The following is a 20693-nucleotide window of genomic DNA, read 5'->3' as shown; positions in this document are numbered from 1 at the left end:
CACTTTTATTGGAGAGCCATTTAGATTGATATTGATTACATATTAAAAGGTGCTTTCAATTAGAATAATTAGGGTACAATGTAGAGGCACAGAAGTCACCTTATTACCCTACACATTGCAATATGAAGCCACAAACGTGTCCAAAATGCATGCACATTGCTATTGTCTCACAAAATTTATTATGAAAACACGCTGTCTCTACAAAGGATAATTTGACAATAAGTCTAGTAAATTCAAAATTATATATAAAACTTGCAGAACTGTATTATTAGAGCAATGTAGTTGAACTTGTGTTACGTTTATAAACATTACAAAAGAGTTGCAGCAAAGTGTGCTCTTGAAGAACTCATTGCACCTACTGCACACCAATCACGTGTCCTCGGATCCAGTCTTTCAACAGAATTGAGAAAAGTTCCATTGAATCCACCACACACATAGATACAGCCTCCACATTCTACTGCAGCTGCAGCTGACCGAGGCAACCGTAGAGTTGGTCCAATGGTCCACTTATCAACCTCTGGACTATACACACTGACAGTTGACAAGTGTGACTCTCCATTATATCCTCCAATCGCATAAACAAAATTACTTACAGCAACTGTGGCTACGACACTGGATGGTGTTGGCAACGAAGCGACAATTTGCCACTCGTCTCTTTGAATGTTATAGGATTCTACAGAGTCAAGCCTAACTTTTCCACAGTGGCCACCTACTACAAACAGGTTTCCTTCGACATTGACCAACCCAGGATAGAGCCTTGGTGAGCTCAAAGATGCCAAAGTTAACCATGATTTCGTTGACGGATCAAAACATTCCAGAGTAGAAAGAGTAGTTGTGCCATTATGTCCACCAGCCATGTACACCATACCACACACTTCAACTGCTCCAAAATACCTTAAAAGAAACAAACTACTATGTCATATCACACAATCAACATGATTTCATAACACAAAGCAATGTTGCGATCAACAAAATGACAAAATCTTGATTATTTCAACACCAATTCAGTATCCAAACTTATAATAAGTAACAATCCAAACAAACTGTCCATCTACAAAGCCTTGGCTTCTACACTGTTTTCCAATCGTCTAACAATTCAATAATCTGAACAAATTGGCATCTGGTAAAATGCATAAATAATTAACATTCCTCTACAGTCGAAACATCCATACTCATTTACGAACATGCAGTCACAACTACCCCGTGTTTGCCAAGTACTAATTAGATGGAGGCAGCGGAGCACTCCAGAAAGTGGTACGGCGGAAACAAACTGATTGGCCCAACTCCATTAGTAGTATGTGCTATGATGATGTATAATACAGAACGACTTGATCCGTCTGAGAGAAGAAAATAAGCTTTCACTTGTGGCTGATGTAGCAGGGATTACTAATAGCAACCGGAATAGTTTGCAAAGTCCTAGAAACAACTGTTGGTACCGCCTAAGTTGGTCGTTGGACTTCTTCATTGTAAAATCAATTCCTTGGAAAGCTTTCTTTAACGTCATCCCCAAAATGGTTATGAATTTCTTGAATAGTGTCAAGATCTGCTGACCTTCAGCAGTTGTTTTGAACATTCTTTCAATTTTGAGTTTAGAACGAATTGGGTGCTTCAAACCTTCTCTCTATGTTTTGCCTACAACGTTGTCCACAATATCAAAGTACTGCCTGCGATAGAACTCTTTGGGTGTTGGATCGTGAAAGGTGTTCTCCATTGTTTCGTCATATCTGCTTGGTGCTCTCCTTCTGCACCGAAGAATGGGGTCGCCAACTCCCAACTGATTAGCTCTCGCCATTATGTCATCCCACATTTGTTCAAAATGATCGTCATTTCTTCTCCTTCAAAGTAGACAAAGTAACAGCCGTGCATATTCGAGCTTCTACCGCACAAATGGTTTGTTTGCAAGGCCTTGCTTAATTGACGAGCATAGCAAGGCTTCTAATCTAGGTCGAACAACAGAAAGGGGCATGGTCCTATATGGCAATCCATCAAGCTCTCGGTAGATGTGTGTGTGTGTGTGTGTGTGTGTGTGTGTGTGTGTGTGTGTGTGTGTGTGTGTGTGTGTGTGTGTGTGTGTGTGTGTGTGTGTGTGTGTGTGTGTGTGTGTATACACGAACCTCAAATTTCTCCTCCCCACGACCACGTTTCATTATAAGACCTAGTTCAAAAAGTCATTTCTGTGCCCGAATACAGATCAGCATAGAAACGATTCGTGCAAGTGACCAAACGGTGACAAAAAAGCCTCATGAAGTTCCGCCGCACCATCCTTTTGTATTGTAGCTAGGGATTGTGTGTGTACTTGACAACCGAGAAACACCTTCAGGGGCTGAATGCCACCAACAGTCAACTATTCACACGTCCATCCCGTACTTTACTAGAAGTTTGCATGTTTATGGTAATTTCCATGACAGGGTTTCAACAAATACATGTACTGTCTAGCTAGACGGTCAGAAAGCTCCGTTGCGACGTGTTACAAACTAGTTAAGACATCAATGGTTGAGAAAAGTATTCAGCTATCATTATACCAAATAGGAATTGAAACGTGTCCATTGATGATAGTATACCTCTTGCTGGTGCTGTAACATCGATCTTGCTGCTGTATCCCATGATTTCTTCCATGGTTATTCAAATAACATCATAATTGACAATAAAGGCTTTCAACGACTGCGCACGTACCATCCAGTGAGTACATAGGACAGAGAGGCTTGATACCACGAGTTCCTGGAGCAAGTTCCGCACAACACCTTACACATGACAGAACTTCTTCTGGCCGTGGCTCTGCCGTAATGCCTTAAGGCTCCGCCGCCCTTGTTAGACCATGGTTGTAGGGCTATCAATGTTAGTGACCCAAAGCCTGGGGGCTTATCAAAGAGCTAATTGACCGAGCCAAAGGCGATGTTGATTATCAAGCTGATAAGCAAGTGGCTGAGGGTCAATAACATATTGATAGATCTATCAAACCGCAGGTCTCCATCACAGCTGAGAAGTCTCTATCATGTATAGAGGACCATACATTGACCAATTGGCATGCATAAAGTCACATGACATATTCTAAGAACCAGCTACTGCAAGTAATATAACATTTCAAAGTTTAATATTTTAGACAATAATACATAAATAAAGCACAAATAACAATGGCTCAGAAGTTCTAAAAACCATTAGCTTTACAAAGAAAGATGATTTGCATGACATTACAAATTGTTTTGCACATTCACTGTTATCACAAGTCATCGCCTTGTCCACATAGTATCTACCATGCACAAGAACAAAAACGTCTGCCTGTCTGTTTGTCTGTCCATCCATCTACATATATTGACAACGTTGATCTGATCTACAACCAATTCTGCAAGAACATTTGCATTAAAAGTTCCCGCCATGGCTTTATGTTTTTAGACTGTCAACAAACATCAGAAAAGAGTGCAAATTAAACCATTGCCTGCTGTGGTTCAACCTACAAGAGGAGAAACTGCTAGGGTGCATGTTCTGTACCGAGATTCACTAAGCAAGAGATACAGACTGGAATGTCAACATGCTTACAATCCCCAAATTGGACTTACTACAACTGATTCATTTCCTCTCCCAAATCCCCTCCCCAGATCATTCCCAGATTTCTAAGTCAAAGGAATCACTCATACAATATACAGTACAAATAGAATTGTCCACTAGGAGACAGATCAGATAATGTGCACCCTAAACTGGCTGACCAATATGATGCAAGAAACGCAGTTTACCACAGACATGGTCAGCTGTGACTGGTGTAGAAGCTCTTTCTCTTTCCTTGTGCTGCTGACACTTGTGCTCATCCTTGCTGCATTTCTCCCACTCAAAGTAAGGTGAATAAACTTTACTAGTCAGGTCTATTGTTGGCTAGATTCCCCCAGTCATTTACACTGATGACAGATGTTACACAACTTGAAAAAGGCTTTAAGGTTGTTCTTAAAATGCTCCGTTTGGCTCCCTTGCCCCTTGCTCATGAGTCCAGTTGACCAAAAAAAACTTGCTTTGGAAGATGGACGTCTTTCGTTCTAAGGACTTGCCTTGGCCAGCGAAGATGGTTTAGCATTAGCATGGCATCAATACTTAAATGATTGCAATCCTCCAAGATGCTGTTATTAGTTTGTCAAGGTAAAACCACTGCCTTGTATACCAATATTTTGGTATCAGTTCTTATGCCTCTCTCATCAAAACTCTATCCCACAGGCAACACAAAGGTATAGCTGAGAGGCTTGGAGATGGTGTTGGATTTGGCATCAATATCAGCCTTTGCCGAGAGAAACTCTGCAAGTTCTTTAGGACAGCATCGTCAATCTCATAGGAAGAACAAGTTGTTCCATGACCAGGCGATGGCTAGTAGAGAACCTCCATCTTCTTCACATTGATAGAGAGGCCAAGTTTCCAATATCATATGCAGATTCCAAGGCATCCAAAATGGCTTGAAGATCATCCTCATTCAAGGCGCAAAAACAGTTATCATTTTTCTATTCCATCACAGACGTAGAATTATTGTCTGAACGTCAAAAAGCTCCATATCTCTGCTGGCATTGTTGCTGACACTTCTCCTGCAGCAAGCAACGTAAAAAGACCAAGCTGATCCCTAAATCTACATTGAAACTAACCCCGGATTTGCTACAGATGTAAATTTCCAGTCAATCATTCTTCTTGTCACTGCATTTGTATCACCACTGTCAGACCACCTTTTTTTGCATCATGCTCCTGAAACCTACTCCTGCAACATGTGCTATAAAAGGCTAGTGAGTTATGAAAATGACCATTAACATTATGCAAGATTATTCCTACACTAAAAACGACATGCCAAATAGATATGCATTGCTCATGAAATTCAAGAGTAGCCTTGAAATGCATCACAATTGTACACTGCATTTATGATGGTTTGCTGCATACTTAATTTACTTAAGAGACTTTAACTGCATTCTAAACAGCACCCTGACGTTAGCATAACTATAGCTACATAAAGTCACGACTATGTGTAGAGCTAAACAGCTCTCTGCTGCAAATGATCAGAGTTTGCCAATACCTTGTGCAAAGAATGAAGTTGGTTATTACAAACCTAGGCAATCGGTAAACTGATACCATGTTATCATTTAGTACTTACAGTAACGTAATTCATGTTTGTATCTTATATTCAGTCCTTGCTTACCTTCTTGGTTGCATGCCCATGACTATCTGCCATTTGTCTATCTGAGAACTAAACACTTCTACAGCAGTTTGAAAACCAGATGAGGAACTACAACCACCAAAAGCATGTAGACGATTATCACAGCATAGCAGTGCCAATCCATATCGCTCAAATGTCAGATCTGGCATTGGCTGCCATTCATCAAGGCTTGGATTGTACTGCTCAGCAGACTGCAGAGTACCTTGAACACTCTGTCCACCCACAGCTATTACCATTTGTTGCAAAGAAGACATTCGTCTTGGCTGAGCCCGCTGGCTTAAAGAAGCAATGACTGGTCTTTGTCTTGGACTTAGTAAATAAGTAAAGGCTTCATGTACAAGCTCCTGACAAACTTTGTCTTCCTGCACCAAACAATCAGTTGCTATTCTGTCAGCTAAAAATTCAGTTGCTACAAATGGCAGTCGAACATGACTTAAAAGACGAGAAAAAAGCCAACGACGTGAAGGCAGGTCATGCTTAACCCAATTGACAACAGCCTCAAACACTTCCTCTTCACTTTCAACTTTCAAGAAGTCATTGGTTATCAATGCCAAGATATCTTCATACTCCACGTGCAAAAATTCTTCAGTTTTTGCAACCTCACCAAAGTTGCTGTGAGCAAATGCACGCGCTGCAAATTCTAAATCAGCACAGAAATGATGGTCCGCATACTCACGAATTTCTAAACAATTTGTCACAGACAAATGCTGCTTGAGAAACTCTACACATATGACTTTTGCAGAAGCTAGCTGGAAACAGTCGGCGGCCGTCAAAAGTTGGATGACATTGTCTACGCGGACATTCAAGTTTGACGTGTAGATAAATTCTACCAAAGAATCTACAGCTTCTCCGTCCAACCCCTTTATTAATACGCTCTTTTGATCGCATTCGCTTAGTCCACTGGTAAACATAGCTCTAAAGTATGCACAGTTTGCTGCCAGAATAGCTCGATGAGCAAAAATCTGCCGAGAGCCAACACGCAAGACAACATCACACAGTTGGCGACGACTCCGAAGACGAAACATCCCTTGCAAAATACAGGCTGCGTGTTCTAGATAGCGAGAGACAGCCGTACAAGAGGACTTGGCTGACGACATCGCGTTTGATCACGTGATCAATAACAATGGTCCTTGTGGTAACACGAAAGTGTTCTATTGTGCCGCCAAGACTGCGCATGCGCATCTACCACCCACTCTACCACATCTCTCTCCTCAAAAATTCAACACAACTCACCACATTGTCATGTAACTACAAGTATGATACCCAAACAGCCAAAAAACACATAAAGAGCAACTGTAGCCAACGACCTACAGGTCCAGTCTATCTAGTTGTTTTCTTTCTCTTTTGGATCGACGTAAGATGAGTTCTCCTCGTGTGGTTGGAAGTCTATCAGTGGTGTTGTCCGGAGAAGGGCTCTGAATGGAAGAGCTCTGAGTGACAGAATCAGTGGAAGGCTGTTCCATGCTGACCACTGGAAGCTGATTGTCACGAACAGGAGATTCAGCAGTGCTGACGGCTGTGGGTTGAGTACACTGATAGTTGTCTATGTTATATGAGGTTCCTCCAGACATAGCGCCGGGAAGTGATTCTGTGCAGTGACTTGGATTGTCGTTAGCTTCTGGTACCATTTGGCGGGCCACCCAAAATAGTCTGTAGATGAAGGTGGGTCCACACGCAGCTTGAGCTTATCAATGTGGCATTTCCATGTAACACCCCATTGAGGCAGGCAAACATGGTACGTGAGAGGGCCTAAAACCTGTGTAACGATACCCGGGCTCTACTTTGGCTCTTGAGTTCGGTAATCATGCACCAAGACTGAATCTCCCACTGAGAATAAGCGTAATGGGTACACTTATCACAGCCTAATTTCTGAGCATCCTGCCATTGGGAAACCATTTCAGCTGTAGATGGATGCAAGAGAGTCAATCGTGTGCGAAGAGTGCGGTGCATGAGGAGCTTGCATGGTGGTCATCCGGTAGTGGTGTGCGGAGTTGTCCTGTAATGTAAAAGCCATGTTGCCAGCTTGTGCTGTAAGGGGAGTACTGATTTTTTCATTCCGCTCTTAACAGATCGCACTGCCCGTACCGCCAAACCATTGGTAGCTGGATGAAAATGTGGGCTCCAAATATACCGTATCCCATTCTGTTTCATAAAATGTTGCGAATTCCTCAGACATGAAAGGTGGCCTATTGTCTGAAACCAGCTCTGCTGGCAAGCCATGTCTAGCGAACATTTTGCGCAATGCCTGAATGGTGGACCGTGCCGTTGTGGAGACATATGAATTGCTTCCATCCCCTTGGAGTGGGCATCTACCAGAATCAGAAAATCAGCGCCATCTAACTTAGCAAAGTCAATGTGGACCCAGTGCCAGTGAGTGTTGGGCCAGGACCAGCTACGTAATGGGGCACTGGTTGAGTTTGGCTGCGACTGTTGACATGTGTTGCAAAACCAGGTAATATCCTCAATGGCTGCATCCAGCTGGGGCCACCAAAGTGGCTTCTGGCCATGCTTTTAATGCGAGAGGTCCCATCATGGTGGGGATGCAGTTCCTGAAGTAGACGGGAGCGAGCAGATGTAGAAATGACGACCAGATTTCCCCAAAGGAGAGAATCTTGAGAGACTGACAGCTCCCATTTCCTATTAAAATAGGGACGTGAGTCTTCATCTGGACATTGGGTGAGCCATCCCGTCTTAGTCCAGTGAAGAGCCTTTCAGATAATTGGATCACGTCTGGTGGCTGTTGCTGGTTGCTTCGCAGTAAGAGGAAACCCTTGCAAATAATCCATAGTGCAGACCCATTCAGACTGTGATGAAGTCACTCTCCAACCCTGGACAAGGCAGTCACGACAAAGCATCAGCAGTGGCGTTGTCTTTAAAATACTTGAATTCCATAAAGTATGAGTATGACGACAGAGTAAGGGCCCATCTCTGTAAACAAGCTGCTGCCATCGTGGAAACTCCATGTTTTGGGCCAAAAATCGTAAGCAGAAGTTTACGGTCAGTGACTAGTACGAATGGTCTGCTGTACAAAAACTGGTGAAATTTCTTTACACCAAATATGATGCCCAGGGCCTCACGTTCTATCTGACCATAGTTCTCCTCACTGGCTGTCAATGTTCTCGAAGCAGAAGCAATTGGACGCTCTGCTCCATTAGGCATAATGTGTTATCACAGCTCCCACACCATAAGCGGAAGCATCTGTTGCCAGCCGTAATTGTACGTCAGGATTGTATGTAGTGAGAACTGTGGCACCTGTCAACTGTTGCTTGACTGCTGTGAAGGCCTGTTCAAACTGAGCTGTCCAATTCCAACGAGCCCCTTTTTGTAGGAGTCTGGTGAGAGGATGAAGTAATGTTGACAGGTGCAGAATGAATCGGCTGTGGTCCTGAACCATGCCCAAGAATGATAGTAGTTGGGACACCGTTTCCGGCTGAGGGCGTTTCGTAATGCATTCCACCTTGGTTGGATTGACATGAACTTCTTGAACATCAATGCACTGCCCCAGGAACTCAACAGAGAGCTGAAAGAAACGACACTGCTCTTTTGCAATTTAAGGCCATGTTCCTGTAGTCTCGTAAGGACATTTTCCAGGTTGTTTAGGTGTGCCTCTATGGTGTCCCCTGTCACCAGCAAATCATCAATGTAGACACCAACACCTTCTAGGCTGTGAAGCACTTGTTCCAGAGCCTTTGGAAATTTGCAGGGGCACATGCAACACCGTAAGGTAGCCTGGTGTACCGGTAAAGGCCCCTGTGAGTGTTGACAGTAGTGTAAGGCTGAGAATGGTCATCCAGTCGCATCTGTTGGTAAGCTTGGGATAAGTATAATGTCATGAATCGAGTTCCTCCTGCCAACTTTTGAATCAGTTCCTCAGGCCTAGGTAAAGGATATCCATCAATTTCCATACAAGGGTTAATGGCTTGTTTGTAATCCCCATAAAGCTGGACTGTGCCATTCTTTTTTAACACACACGAGAGGCGTAGCCCAGTCACTATATTCAACCCTCTTGATGATGCTCTCTTTTTCCAGACGTAACAACTCTTCCTCAACCATTTCTTGAATAGCGTAGGGTACTGTTCTGTACTTCAGAAACTTGGGTGTGGCTCCAGGAGTCAGGTGGATAGCCGCTTGGATTCCTCTCATACTGCCCAGTCCTGGCTGAAACACTTCACTGTGTTGATGCAAACGTGCTGATAAGGCATTCTGCCATTTGTCAGAACTTATCATGTGAGTTTGCTACCAGTCAAGATGGATTGCGTTCAGCCAGTTGCGGCCAAGTAAAGCTGGTCCCATACCTTCAACTATGACAAGTGGTAGTATTTCCCTCTGCTTCATGTGCGTGACTTCTACATGATCTCTTCTCCTGTATAGGTACGTAACAAGCAGTCTTTGATGGTTCCATCTGATGAGGGAGCTGCAGACCAAACCATTGCTCTACTGATATCAGTGACACAGCAGCTCCTGCGTCAACTTCCATCATAACCTCCTGACCCGCCAAGTTCACACATACCCTGATTGGAGGGGTGCGAGGACTGGAAAGAGTAAAGACAGGTGCCTCTGCATCAGAATCTGAGCCGTCTTCCACGTACTTTGTCTGCGTAGCAGGAGTTGACTTATGAGGTTTTGACTGACATACTGCAGCTAGATGCCCTTTCTTTCCATAAGACTTGCACACGGTTTCCAGATGACGACACGCAGGTGCTAGATGACTCGGACTGCCACAGTGGTAGCAAAACTTTGTACCTTGTTTCCTAGTCGACTGCTTGTCCGCCATTTGATGTACCTCTTCTGTTGCTGGCGTCTAGAGGTAGTAGAGTAGGCGTGGTCATTTGAAGAGTATCTTTCGCGGCAGCTTCCATGGATAACGCCGTCTCCAGTGCTGTTTCGAACGTCAACTTCGCCTGTGAAAGCAAGCGCTTTTGCATATGCGTGGAGCGTGAACCACAGACGAAATGGTCGCGTAACGCGTCATCCAGGAATGTCCCAAATTCACAATGCTGTCTAGGCTTTCGTAAAGCTGCAATGTAGGTACTGACATCTTCATCCAAACCTTGGTTTCGCTTGTGGAAGCGGAGCGTTCTGCTAGTACCAGGGGTTTTGGCGCCACGGCGTTTCAGTAGACGATCAGAAAACTCCGTTGAACCAACGCAAGGTGTCTACACGGATACCGTAAAACTAGTAAGTCTCCCCAACGTCGTTCCTTTCATCAGATATGGTTCTCTCTCTAGCGCCGAACTCTTAATTGAAGCTCGATACAGTGTTGCTTTACGGTTCCTATTACGTTCTGTTGCGTTAGAACTTACAAGAAGATGAGACTAGCTATAACGCCGCGTCGTACTTTTGCACAGCCGAGTTCCCGGATAATTGGGTTATGGATTTCAAGAAGTTTTCCGATCCAGAGTTTGACGTAAAAGAGTGGGTGAATGCTGTTTTGATGACACCAAAAGACCAAACCACTGCATTAGATGTAAGAATTTTTCGGCTTGATATTTAGACTCTAAAGTGTGACGTCTGTTTCATTCTTCTCTAGGTGCACGCTTCTACGGTAGTGATGAAGTTGCAGCTTTTGATACAAGAGGTAAACAGATCATTGGAGGAGATTAGTATGCAGGTTGTTCAAAGCATTCCAAGGTAGATGCAGACGATATACCTTTCTGTCATTGTCGTTTGTTCGCGTTTCTTTGTCTTGTCGCTATTTTGTCCGGTCATGTCTGAAAGCTAGGATATTCCATGCAGGGTAGTTCGAGATATAGAAACAGTCAACCACGAGGCAGCTCTCTTGAAAGATCAGATGCAGCTTGTGAAGGAGGACATCAAGAAGGCACTGCATGACACAACACATATCATCAGTGTCTACATTTTTAGAGGTTGTGCAGTATTTCAACATTTTTTTCAGGTTGAAGAGGACACCTCTCATTCTATGCGTACTTTAATGGAGCTGGACAGAATGAAAAATCGAGTGGAGCAGACGGCTGATGCTTTGCAGGTAACACTCAAAACTGATAACCTGTTTGGATAATGATTGAATTGGGAATATTGGTGCAGGAAGCTGACAACTGGACGTCACTCTCTACTGATATGGAACAAGTGTTCGCATCAGAAAACATTCAAGCAGTTGAGAAAGTTTTTGGTTTATTTGATTAATTAATCAACTAAGAATCAACTGCATTGCAGATAGGCGATAAGCTGGTCGGGATGCAGAAGAGCTTGGTACGTGATGTGAGATGTTTTCTTCACTGCTATGGATTATGCATGTGAAAGTATAGACGTGGACTAAGACAGTTTCCAGAATTGCTTTCAATAGTTTCTTTATACCTAATTTAGCTCTTTTTGTGCAGTGAAAGCTACCGTGTGTGTGTGGTGTGTGTGTGTGTGTGTGTGTGTGTGTGTGTGTGTGTGTGTGTGTGTGTGTGTGTGTGTGTGTGTGTGTGTGTGTGTGTGTGTGTGTGTGTGTGTGTGTGTGTGTGTGTGTGTGTGTGTGTGTGTGTGTGTGTGTGTGTGTGTGTGTGTGTGTGTGTGTGTGTGTGTGTGTGTGTGTGTGTGTGTGTGTGTGTGTGTGTGTGTGTGTGTGTGTGTGTGTGTGTGTGTGTGTGTGTGTGTGTGTGTGTGTGTGTGTGTGTGTGTGTGTGTGTGTGTGTGTGTGTGTGTGTGTGTGTGTGTGTGTGTGTGTGTGTGTGTGTGTGTGTGTGTGTGTGTGTGTGTGTGTGTGTGTGTGTGTGTGTGTGTGTGTGTGTGTGTGTGTGTGTGTGTGTGTGTGTGTGTGTGTGTGTGTGTGTGTGTGTGTGTGTGTGTGTGTGTGTGTGTGTGTGTGTGTGTGTGTGTGTGTGTGTGTGTGTGTGTGTGTGTGTGTGTGTGTGTGTGTGTGTGTGTGTGTGTGTGTGTGTGTGTGTGTGTGTGTGTGTGTGTGTGTGTGTGTGTGTGTGTGTGTGTGTGTGTGTGTGTGTGTGTGTGTGTGTGTGTGTGTGTGTGTGTGTGTGTGTGTGTGTGTGTGTGTGTGTGTGTGTGTGTGTGTGTGTGTGTGTGTGTGTGTGTGTGTGTGTGTGTGTGTGTGTGTGTGTGTGTGTGTGTGTGTGTGTGTGTGTGTGTGTGTGTGTGTGTGTGTGTGTGTGTGTGTGTGTGTGTGTGTGTGTGTGTGTGTGTGTGTGTGTGTGTGTGTGTGTGTGTGTGTGTGTGTGTGTGTGTGTGTGTGTGTGTGTGTGTGTGTGTGTGTGTGTGTGTGTGTGTGTGTGTGTGTGTGTGTGTGTGTGTGTGTGTGTGTGTGTGTGTGTGTGTGTGTGTGTGTGTGTGTGTGTGTGTGTGTGTGTGTGTGTGTGTGTGTGTGTGTGTGTGTGTGTGTGTGTGTGTGTGTGTGTGTGTGTGTGTGTGTGTGTGTGTGTGTGTGTGTGTGTGTGTGTGTGTGTGTGTGTGTGTGTGTGTGTGTGTGTGTGTGTGTGTGTGTGTGTGTGTGTGTGTGTGTGTGTGTGTGTGTGTGTGTGTGTGTGTGTGTGTGTGTGTGTGTGTGTGTGTGTGTGTGTGTGTGTGTGTGTGTGTGTGTGTGTGTGTGTGTGTGTGTGTGTGTGTGTGTGTGTGTGTGTGTGTGTGTGTGTGTGTGTGTGTGTGTGTGTGTGTGTGTGTGTGTGTGTGTGTGTGTGTGTGTGTGTGTGTGTGTGTGTGTGTGTGTGTGTGTGTGTGTGTGTGTGTGTGTGTGTGTGTGTGTGTGTGTGTGTGTGTGTGTGTGTGTGTGTGTGTGTGTGTGTGTGTGTGTGTGTGTGTGTGTGTGTGTGTGTGTGTGTGTGTGTGTGTGTGTGTGTGTGTGTGTGTGTGTGTGTGTGTGTGTGTGTGTGTGTGTGTGTGTGTGTGTGTGTGTGTGTGTGTGTGTGTGTGTGTGTGTGTGTGTGTGTGTGTGTGTGTGTGTGTGTGTGTGTGTGTGTGTGTGTGTGTGTGTGTGTGTGTGTGTGTGTGTGTGTGTGTGTGTGTGTGTGTGTGTGTGTGTGTGTGTGTGTGTGTGTGTGTGTGTGTGTGTGTGTGTGTGTGTGTGTGTGTGTGTGTGTGTGTGTGTGTGTGTGTGTGTGTGTGTGTGTGTGTGTGTGTGTGTGTGTGTGTGTGTGTGTGTGTGTGTGTGTGTGTGTGTGTGTGTGTGTGTGTGTGTGTGTGTGTGTGTGTGTGTGTGTGTGTGTGTGTGTGTGTGTGTGTGTGTGTGTGTGTGTGTGTGTGTGTGTGTGTGTGTGTGTGTGTGTGTGTGTGTGTGTGTGTGTGTGTGTGTGTGTGTGTGTGTGTGTGTGTGTGTGTGTGTGTGTGTGTGTGTGTGTGTGTGTGTGTGTGTGTGTGTGTGTGTGTGTGTGTGTGTGTGTGTGTGTGTGTGTGTGTGTGTGTGTGTGTGTGTGTGTGTGTGTGTGTGTGTGTGTGTGTGTGTGTGTGTGTGTGTGTGTGTGTGTGTGTGTGTGTGTGTGTGTGTGTGTGTGTGTGTGTGTGTGTGTGTGTGTGTGTGTGTGTGTGTGTGTGTGTGTGTGTGTGTGTGTGTGTGTGTGTGTGTGTGTGTGTGTGTGTGTGTGTGTGTGTGTGTGTGTGTGTGTGTGTGTGTGTGTGTGTGTGTGTGTGTGTGTGTGTGTGTGTGTGTGTGTGTGTGTGTGTGTGTGTGTGTGTGTGTGTGTGTGTGTGTGTGTGTGTGTGTGTGTGTGTGTGTGTGTGTGTGTGTGTGTGTGTGTGTGTGTGTGTGTGTGTGTGTGTGTGTGTGTGTGTGTGTGTGTGTGTGTGTGTGTGTGTGTGTGTGTGTGTGTGTGTGTGTGTGTGTGTGTGTGTGTGTGTGTGTGTGTGTGTGTGTGTACATAAATATATATGCATTTCCAAACAGAGAAATAAGCAGATGTCTTGACAGATGGACAGACAGAAACAAGAACTTATCATATATGATTACTTTAATACAGATGATATGGCAAGCAGTTTTGGTGTTTGATTAATTAAGTGGGAGAGCAGACAGTTAGGTGGGCAGTTAGGCAAATGGGTAAGTTAACACACCAGCAAATAGACAAACACATCTCTTTGTGTATACACACTCACACACACACACACACACACACACACACACACACACACACACACACACACACACACACACACACACACACACACACACACACACACATGTTAATTAACCCCTTCACGTCGTTCAACGTCGACCTTAAGGTCAGTTGCAAAGATAACTCCCTGCCTCTAGAGACAGGGCTTTCTATGTGCTATGTGGAGGCTTAGGGCCAGTGCTACAATTTACCTGGAGGTTGGCTGGCGCCGCTCTGGAACTGGACACCAAGTCTCATACGTACTCGTCTGCTGCAAGATGTTACTGTCAAGCCGGCAGTCTTGTCTAACCCAGTCAATGACCAGGTACTCATTTATACTCTTGAGTCGAGAGAGGCAATTGCGTGTGAGTTCGTAGCCTAAGGGAATTATGCCTGTGCCCATTTTGTACTTGACCCTGCGACCCAAAGTTCTTGGACGTTTCTAGTCTCCAAATGCACTCTCTAACCAATTGAGTTACAGATGCGTGTGCCACACACACACACACACACACACACACACACACACACACACACACACACACACACACACACACACACACACACACACACACACACACACACACACACACACACACACACACACACACACACACCATGTCATGTACAGACAAATGCACATGCAGACGTACAGACTGAAGCACAAAGACATTCATGCCAAGACTTAGTACATGGATTGTCTGAACAGAGCAATGTTGTTTGCCACTATACTACGATGTTGTTTACATTTCCAGGCCGTGTTACATGATATCCCAGATTATGAAGATCGCCGTCAAAAGTTGGAATCACTAAAGAATAAACTGGAGTCTCGGATTAGCCCCAAACTCATTAATGCATTTAACACCCATTTACTAAGTTAGTGATCATTGCTAAATTATTTTATGTTTTAAGATTGTTCCTGCTTAGTGGAAGCAAAGTTGTATTCACAAATTTTGGTTGAAATTGACCGGAAAGAGCAGCTGCAGAGATACTACACATGCGCACACAAAGTTTTTACTTACCTGTAAATATGGTGATTTTGGTTGTGGTTGTATGTCTGTTGTGTAGGCAAGACTTGTGAAGTTGTGGCAAACAGTGCAAAAGGAACGGGCAGAACAAGCAATGACAGAATGGCTGCCTATCTTTCTTGATGATCTAACATCTACATGGCATGCTGAGGTAATGGTTGTATCTGGCAGAGCATTTTCTGATTGGCAATATTGTTATAAGTTGCACTCTCAGAGAACGAGCAATTAAGTATTTTATTTGTAAGAGACTGTCCAAAATCTCAATTTTACTTTTAGTCTATAAAATTTATATTATAGTGTCACAGGCATGATATTGGGGAACACATTTTATTGTAACTACAGCTATACAATAGAACCAAACTGTAACAAACGTACAACTTCAACAGGACAAGATAAGACTGACTAGAACTGACTAGAATGACAGAGCTGCAACCTTAGATATCATAGTCATTAATATTAATCTGTGACTTGACCTTCTTCCCTCTAGCTAATAATCGTTTGGGGACCATGGCTGTCTTGACTTTCTGATTCTTTTAGACCGCTCAAGTACTTGTGACTGTTCTGGGAACTTTACTTGTTTCACTGGAACCTCTGTCAGCTCTAATACTCTCATTCTTAGATGGCACCTTCACATCTGGAACTATATGGTGCTGTATCTGATTTACATGATGGCGAACCACTCCATTTCCTCCTTCCGAAGTCACTTCATACATAACATTTTGTAGCCGCGATTTTACTACTCCTCTAATCCATGATTTCCCTGACCGAAATTCCATACCCACATATATTCTTTACCAACATTTTACGAAATCTCCTGTTTGTATTTGTCCATGGTTTTGGTTTCTTTGAACTCGGATAGAAGAGGGGTGAATTAGATCTACCTTCATCCTTTGGTGGTTTATTTTCTCAGAAGCAGTTTGCCCTGTTGCCCTTTAAGGTGTAGCTCCATATGCTGCTAGGAAGTCTGTTAGACGTTCTTACATGTCAGTATATCAATATGACGTTTAAAAGTTGGTACCAACCTTTCCACCTCTCCAATTGGAACTTGGATGATACATTGCTGTGGTTGTATGATGTATGCCTCTTGACGTGCAGTAATTCTGAAACTTCTTGGCGGGAAACTGTGGTCTGTTATCTGATGCAATACTTTCTGGTAACCCGTGTTAGCAAATATTGACGAAATTTACTAATCGTGGCCTCAGTAGTTGATTTCATCATGTGTATCTATGGCCATTTGCTGTAGGCATCAATCAGAAGGAGCCATGTATGCCCTCAAAATGGTCCCACGTTATTAACGTGAAGACGTATCCATGGAGATGATGGTACTTCTCATAGGTGAATTAATGTTCTCACTGGATATCTGGCAACTTCTCCACAATCCTTGCACAACTGGACATACTTCTCAATGTCTTTGTCTATACCAGGCTAAAATACGTGTAATCTTGCTAAAGATCTCATTTTACATATTCCTTGGTGAAGTATGTGAAGTAAGCGTAGGACTTGTTGGTGACATTCTTTAGGAATCACTCCTCTTCTTCCCATAGTATACACCCGTTAGAGATAGAAATTTCCAATCTTCTTGTATATGAGAACTTTAGCTCTTTCTCAACATCCCTTAATGACTTTGGCCACCCATTGAGAGTAAATTTATAGACTTGAGACAATACCTGATCTTGATTTGTAGCTGTGGCAATGTCTTAAGCTTTTACAAGGAGGCTTGCCAATTGTTTCTCCAATGCGCAAACAATCACTTCATCTGTGTGATGATTACCTGTGTTCATAGGCAATCAAGAAAGCTCATCTGCATTTCTATGTTTCTCAGATGGTCGATATTGTACCTCATAATTGTTCAGCTATGAGCCTATAAGAAAAGGGACTTTGTAAAAGTCACGAGACTTGGCGAGTAGCGTACTCTAAACATGTAGGGCTAAACCGACTTCTGGTCTGGGGACTATGTGGCTGGCTGGCTGGTTGGCTGGCTGGCTGGCTGGCTGGCTGGCTGGCTGGCCGGTTAGATATATTTCAGATATAACTAAACAGCCAAATATACAGAAATCACTGATATGCTAAACTAGAATGTAGACAGCTACAGTCACCAAACGTAATCCATACGTATAATAATTTACTAACTGTCAAAATTATGAAGCCCAAATAGACTGGGCATCCCAGTCTTGACCGTGATTGTATGGTCTCCTTGAGTTGGTAAGCCTGTCAATCTTCCTTAATAGGACCCTTGAATTGCACTTTTGAATCTGAACAGAGATGCGCTTACGCCAAAAATTTATGAAGTCAGCCGTGTTGGATTTTCCAACAGCATCCCTAGATTTTCTCGAAAGTACCCTTAAGTAGTCGACAGCTTTCTCACCCCAGCAGCCAAAGTGCTCAAAAACTAGAGGTGTGAATGCTGGTGAGTCACCACTTGCTAGACGTTCCTGATCATATTTTGAAAACTTGAGGTCCTCACGTTTTTTGGCAGCAAATCCGCAGATTCAAGCTGTTCGTTTCAGATAGTCTTTGCTCCAGGGGTGGGCGAATGAAACATCTAGATCTAGAGATGAGCCATTTTCGCTGTCAAATACGACGATATCAGGCCTATCATCGCTGTTGCTGTATCTGTTGCGAGGCTCCTTTCGGTGATGTATACCAAGATCGAGAAGGCAGTCGGACCAGCTTGCGACAAGGCTGTTGTGTTGCCAGTTGGGACCGCCGCCAGACTTGCAAGTAAGTAGGTGGAAACCTTCAGCGTCGAGTTTTGATCCACATTCGCAATTTGCAACCCATTCTCCAAATGGCAAGGGTATCCCCAACCTCATGCAAGACGCCAAATTAAATTCCGGAGACGATAGCGCGAACTTGCGAGAGGAGGGTATAGAGTCGAGCCAAGCTCCCGCGTAGGGGCCTTGAAGAGATTGTAATCGTGCTGAATCTTTGTCAGAGACGACTGACGCTAAAAGGGCTGTGGTGTCTTTTTGAGCAATAGCATTGGATAGTCTGTGTTGCAATTTTCTTGCATCTGCTAAAAGAAGCTCATGGCGGGCGTACGAAACTGGTTTCGGATCTTCATCAGATAGCAACAGTGGCGGAATCATAGCGGCTGCCTCATCTAGGTCATGGACAATTTGGCCATCAGATTCAGATGGATCTGACAGAGACGACAGCAGGGAACCTGAACCTGGAAACCTGTCTAGAAGTGATTGGCAAGTGTGTGCCCAACCAGCAAGAAAGGCGGCAGGCGAAACTCTCTCCAGAGGCGAAACACCAAAGCCACCTTTCTTAACAGGAAGCGATATCTGATTCCAAAGCGCGGGTGACAGATCCTCTGTACCAAGAATGTTCCTGAACGTTTGACAACTAGTTCGGTCGTGCTTCTGAGCTGCAGGTATCAAAAGAGAAACAGGAACTGTCCTGGCTAAGTGGTTAAGACGTGTGGAGTGGCAATGACGTAAAAGCAGAACTGAGCTCTGACTATCATCAAGGTTGCATATCCGAGAACAAAAGTCTTCTCCAGACTCTGCAGCAGATAGGCAGAAAGAACGGACAAAACTTGTGGTGCCTACTGGAGATCCCAAGACAACAGAACCAGATGTTGATGTAGGAATAGGAGATGGATTACTATCACCCTGAAGAGACAGCAACTCACATTTTGATTGATTGATCTTTAGATTGAGCGGTAAGAATGACTCTTCTAGAGAAGCAAAGACTTGAAGTGCCATGTTGTTTTGACCCACAATGAAAACATCATCTAGGTAGGCAAGCAAAACAACCTCCGGAAATTTAGCTTGCAGAGCAACAAGTGTGGAGTGAATTGATGTAGCAAACAAAACAGGACCTAACGGGTCCCCCTGATGCACCCCCTGTTCCGAAGAGAGAATGACTGATTCTGAACCCTTTTGGAAGATGAGAGGGCTCGAGACTCCATACATCTGATTGACATGGGGCAAGAGTTCCGGAAAGTTGGAACTGACACTAGACAGAAGACATTGTCGGTCGACACTGTTGAACGCATTTGAGATGTCCGACTTAATCATAACCCAAGAAGGGTTGGCTTCCAAAAGAAGCTGAATGTGATGGATAACGAGCTCTGAACCAGAAGGAGTAGCAACTCCATGTTGAACAGGGTTGAAATATGATGAAAACGAGTCCTTGCAATCGACACAAACAGCTTTAGCAGTCAAACGCCTCAAACACTCTCCAATAGCAATGGGACGAACATCACCATTGCTCTTAGGGATGGCAATAAGACGAGAAGCAGACACTAAAGAGATAATGTCAGTGGGAATCTTACCCTTAGCAATGGTAGAACAGATTGCAAAAAGACCGTCTCTGGTTACACTGTTGTCACACAAGTCTCGTAAATGTTCAAAACGCCAACCAGAGGGTCCTGACCCAGAGCCTTTGGGGCATCTGTGGACAGCCTTGAGAAAAGCAACCAAAGAGAGGTGAAGCCCGTTGGCAGATTGAGACTTGAGACCGTCAACTTGAACATTTGAATGATGACTTGGATGTTTGCTTTTCAGCTTCAAGATCGTTTCCTCTGAGGCTGGAGCTAAACCATTGCTGATGATGACCTTGGCTGCCTTCGAAATTTCACCACAGCGAATGAGCCTCAGGGCAGCATTCTTTTTCTGCTCTTGTGCAAGACGACTAGGTTTCGAAACTGCTGAAGGTTTTTCTAGTTGAATCAACTCTTCCCACTGAAAATTTAAAAATTTCTGTTGCAACTGCATGGCCTTCTTGATGCCAGACTGTTTTTCTCCGCGGCCAGGTTGTAGAAGCATTCTTGGAATTAGGAAGAGTAGCTTCCATGCAGCAGAATCGTTTGGATTTGACTCAAGCTTACGAAGTGGAATAGCGCAACAGTCTTGAAAAGTTGACTTGAGACAAGATGCAATTTGTTGGACGGACCGAGGAATTGGCGCAGACAAAATAGACTCAGTAGACAGAGAACCTACAAATGCCCAGGCTACTTCTTCCCGCGAAGCAGACAAAGTGCGCTTCGGACAACCAAGGCCAGCTCTTTCACGATCTGCAGACATGAGATCAGACATAGACTGCTGAAGAGATGTTGGGGGTCCGAGGTTCTTCTTGCAATGCCCGGATGACTGATGTTGACCAGAATTTGATGGAGTTGAGTCATTGTTTGAGCTTCCGCAAACCGGTTGAGATAAAGATGACGGGGCGTTCTTTGACAAGTTGAGGTAAGCTTTACATTTTGGAAGGTGTTGGTTGATCCGCCTGTACCAATGCTTACATCCGGGGCATTGTGCCAGTTTGAATTCGGGTATCAGAGCCGTTGGAAAGTCGTGTGGATCATGACTCAAACGAAAATGCTCCAGAAATCTATTGATTGAACCCGACCAAGAACAGTCAGACCAGGATCCTGACGTGTACGACGACGGCGAGAGAACGGAATGATTGCTGTCAGACATGATGATGACTTGAGATTTTAAGATAGTAGCC

The 20693-nt window shown here is 44.3% G+C and overlaps 4 protein-coding genes across 4 annotated transcripts; 1 reads left to right on the top strand and 3 right to left on the bottom strand.

The window, feature by feature from the left end:
• Window positions 1-13: 13 nt before the first annotated feature.
• Window positions 14-6275, bottom strand: LOC134190736 (kelch-like protein diablo). Its single transcript, XM_062659233.1, has 2 exons — window positions 5156-6275; window positions 14-894 (listed from the first exon to the last, which is right to left on the bottom strand). Exons 1-2 carry the CDS (start codon window positions 6268-6270, stop codon window positions 309-311), a joined length of 1701 nt encoding a protein of 566 aa, XP_062515217.1. The 5' UTR covers window positions 6271-6275; the 3' UTR covers window positions 14-308.
• A 3171-nt stretch (window positions 6276-9446) lies between these two features.
• LOC134190735 (uncharacterized) lies at window positions 9447-10273 on the bottom strand. Its single transcript, XM_062659232.1, has one exon. It carries the CDS (start codon window positions 9945-9947, stop codon window positions 9471-9473), a length of 477 nt encoding a protein of 158 aa, XP_062515216.1. The 5' UTR covers window positions 9948-10273; the 3' UTR covers window positions 9447-9470.
• A 262-nt stretch (window positions 10274-10535) lies between these two features.
• LOC134191584 (conserved oligomeric Golgi complex subunit 7-like) lies at window positions 10536-17100 on the top strand. Its single transcript, XM_062660206.1, has 10 exons — window positions 10536-10640; window positions 10704-10804; window positions 10910-10994; window positions 11070-11159; window positions 11219-11287; window positions 11348-11383; window positions 14961-15081; window positions 15133-15215; window positions 15274-15384; window positions 17017-17100. The coding sequence occupies exons 1-10, from the start codon at window positions 10545-10547 to the stop codon at window positions 17098-17100; spliced, it is 876 nt and encodes a 291-aa protein (XP_062516190.1). The 5' UTR covers window positions 10536-10544.
• Window positions 17101-17195: 95 nt separating this feature from the next.
• LOC134191583 (uncharacterized) lies at window positions 17196-20662 on the bottom strand. Its single transcript, XM_062660205.1, has one exon. The coding sequence runs from the start codon at window positions 20660-20662 to the stop codon at window positions 17723-17725; it is 2940 nt and encodes a 979-aa protein (XP_062516189.1). The 3' UTR covers window positions 17196-17722.
• Between the last annotated feature and the right edge of the window lie 31 nt (window positions 20663-20693).

This window comes from Corticium candelabrum, chromosome 15, assembly GCF_963422355.1.
Source record: "Corticium candelabrum chromosome 15, ooCorCand1.1, whole genome shotgun sequence".
In the NCBI taxonomy this organism is placed as follows: Eukaryota; Metazoa; Porifera; class Homoscleromorpha; order Homosclerophorida; family Plakinidae; genus Corticium; species Corticium candelabrum.
This window is presented reverse-complemented; position numbering and strand designations above follow the sequence as displayed.

Coding starts and splice junctions, on each gene's coding strand:
- LOC134191584 (XM_062660206.1), top strand. CDS start 10,545: ATGGATTTCAAGAAGTTTTCCGATCCAGAGTTTGACGTAAAAGAGTGG. Junction 10,641..10,703: donor ACCAAACCACTGCATTAGAT/GTAAGAATTTTT, acceptor ATTCTTCTCTAG/GTGCACGCTTCTACGGTAGT. Junction 11,288..11,347: donor CATCAGAAAACATTCAAGCA/GTTGAGAAAGTT, acceptor ACTGCATTGCAG/ATAGGCGATAAGCTGGTCGG.
- LOC134191583 (XM_062660205.1), bottom strand. CDS start 20,662: ATGTCTGACAGCAATCATTCCGTTCTCTCGCCGTCGTCGTACACGTCA.
- LOC134190735 (XM_062659232.1), bottom strand. CDS start 9,947: ATGGCGGACAAGCAGTCGACTAGGAAACAAGGTACAAAGTTTTGCTAC.
- LOC134190736 (XM_062659233.1), bottom strand. CDS start 6,270: ATGTCGTCAGCCAAGTCCTCTTGTACGGCTGTCTCTCGCTATCTAGAA. Junction 895..5,155: donor ATGGGCATGCAACCAAGAAG/GTAAGCAAGGAC, acceptor GTTTCTTTTAAG/GTATTTTGGAGCAGTTGAAG.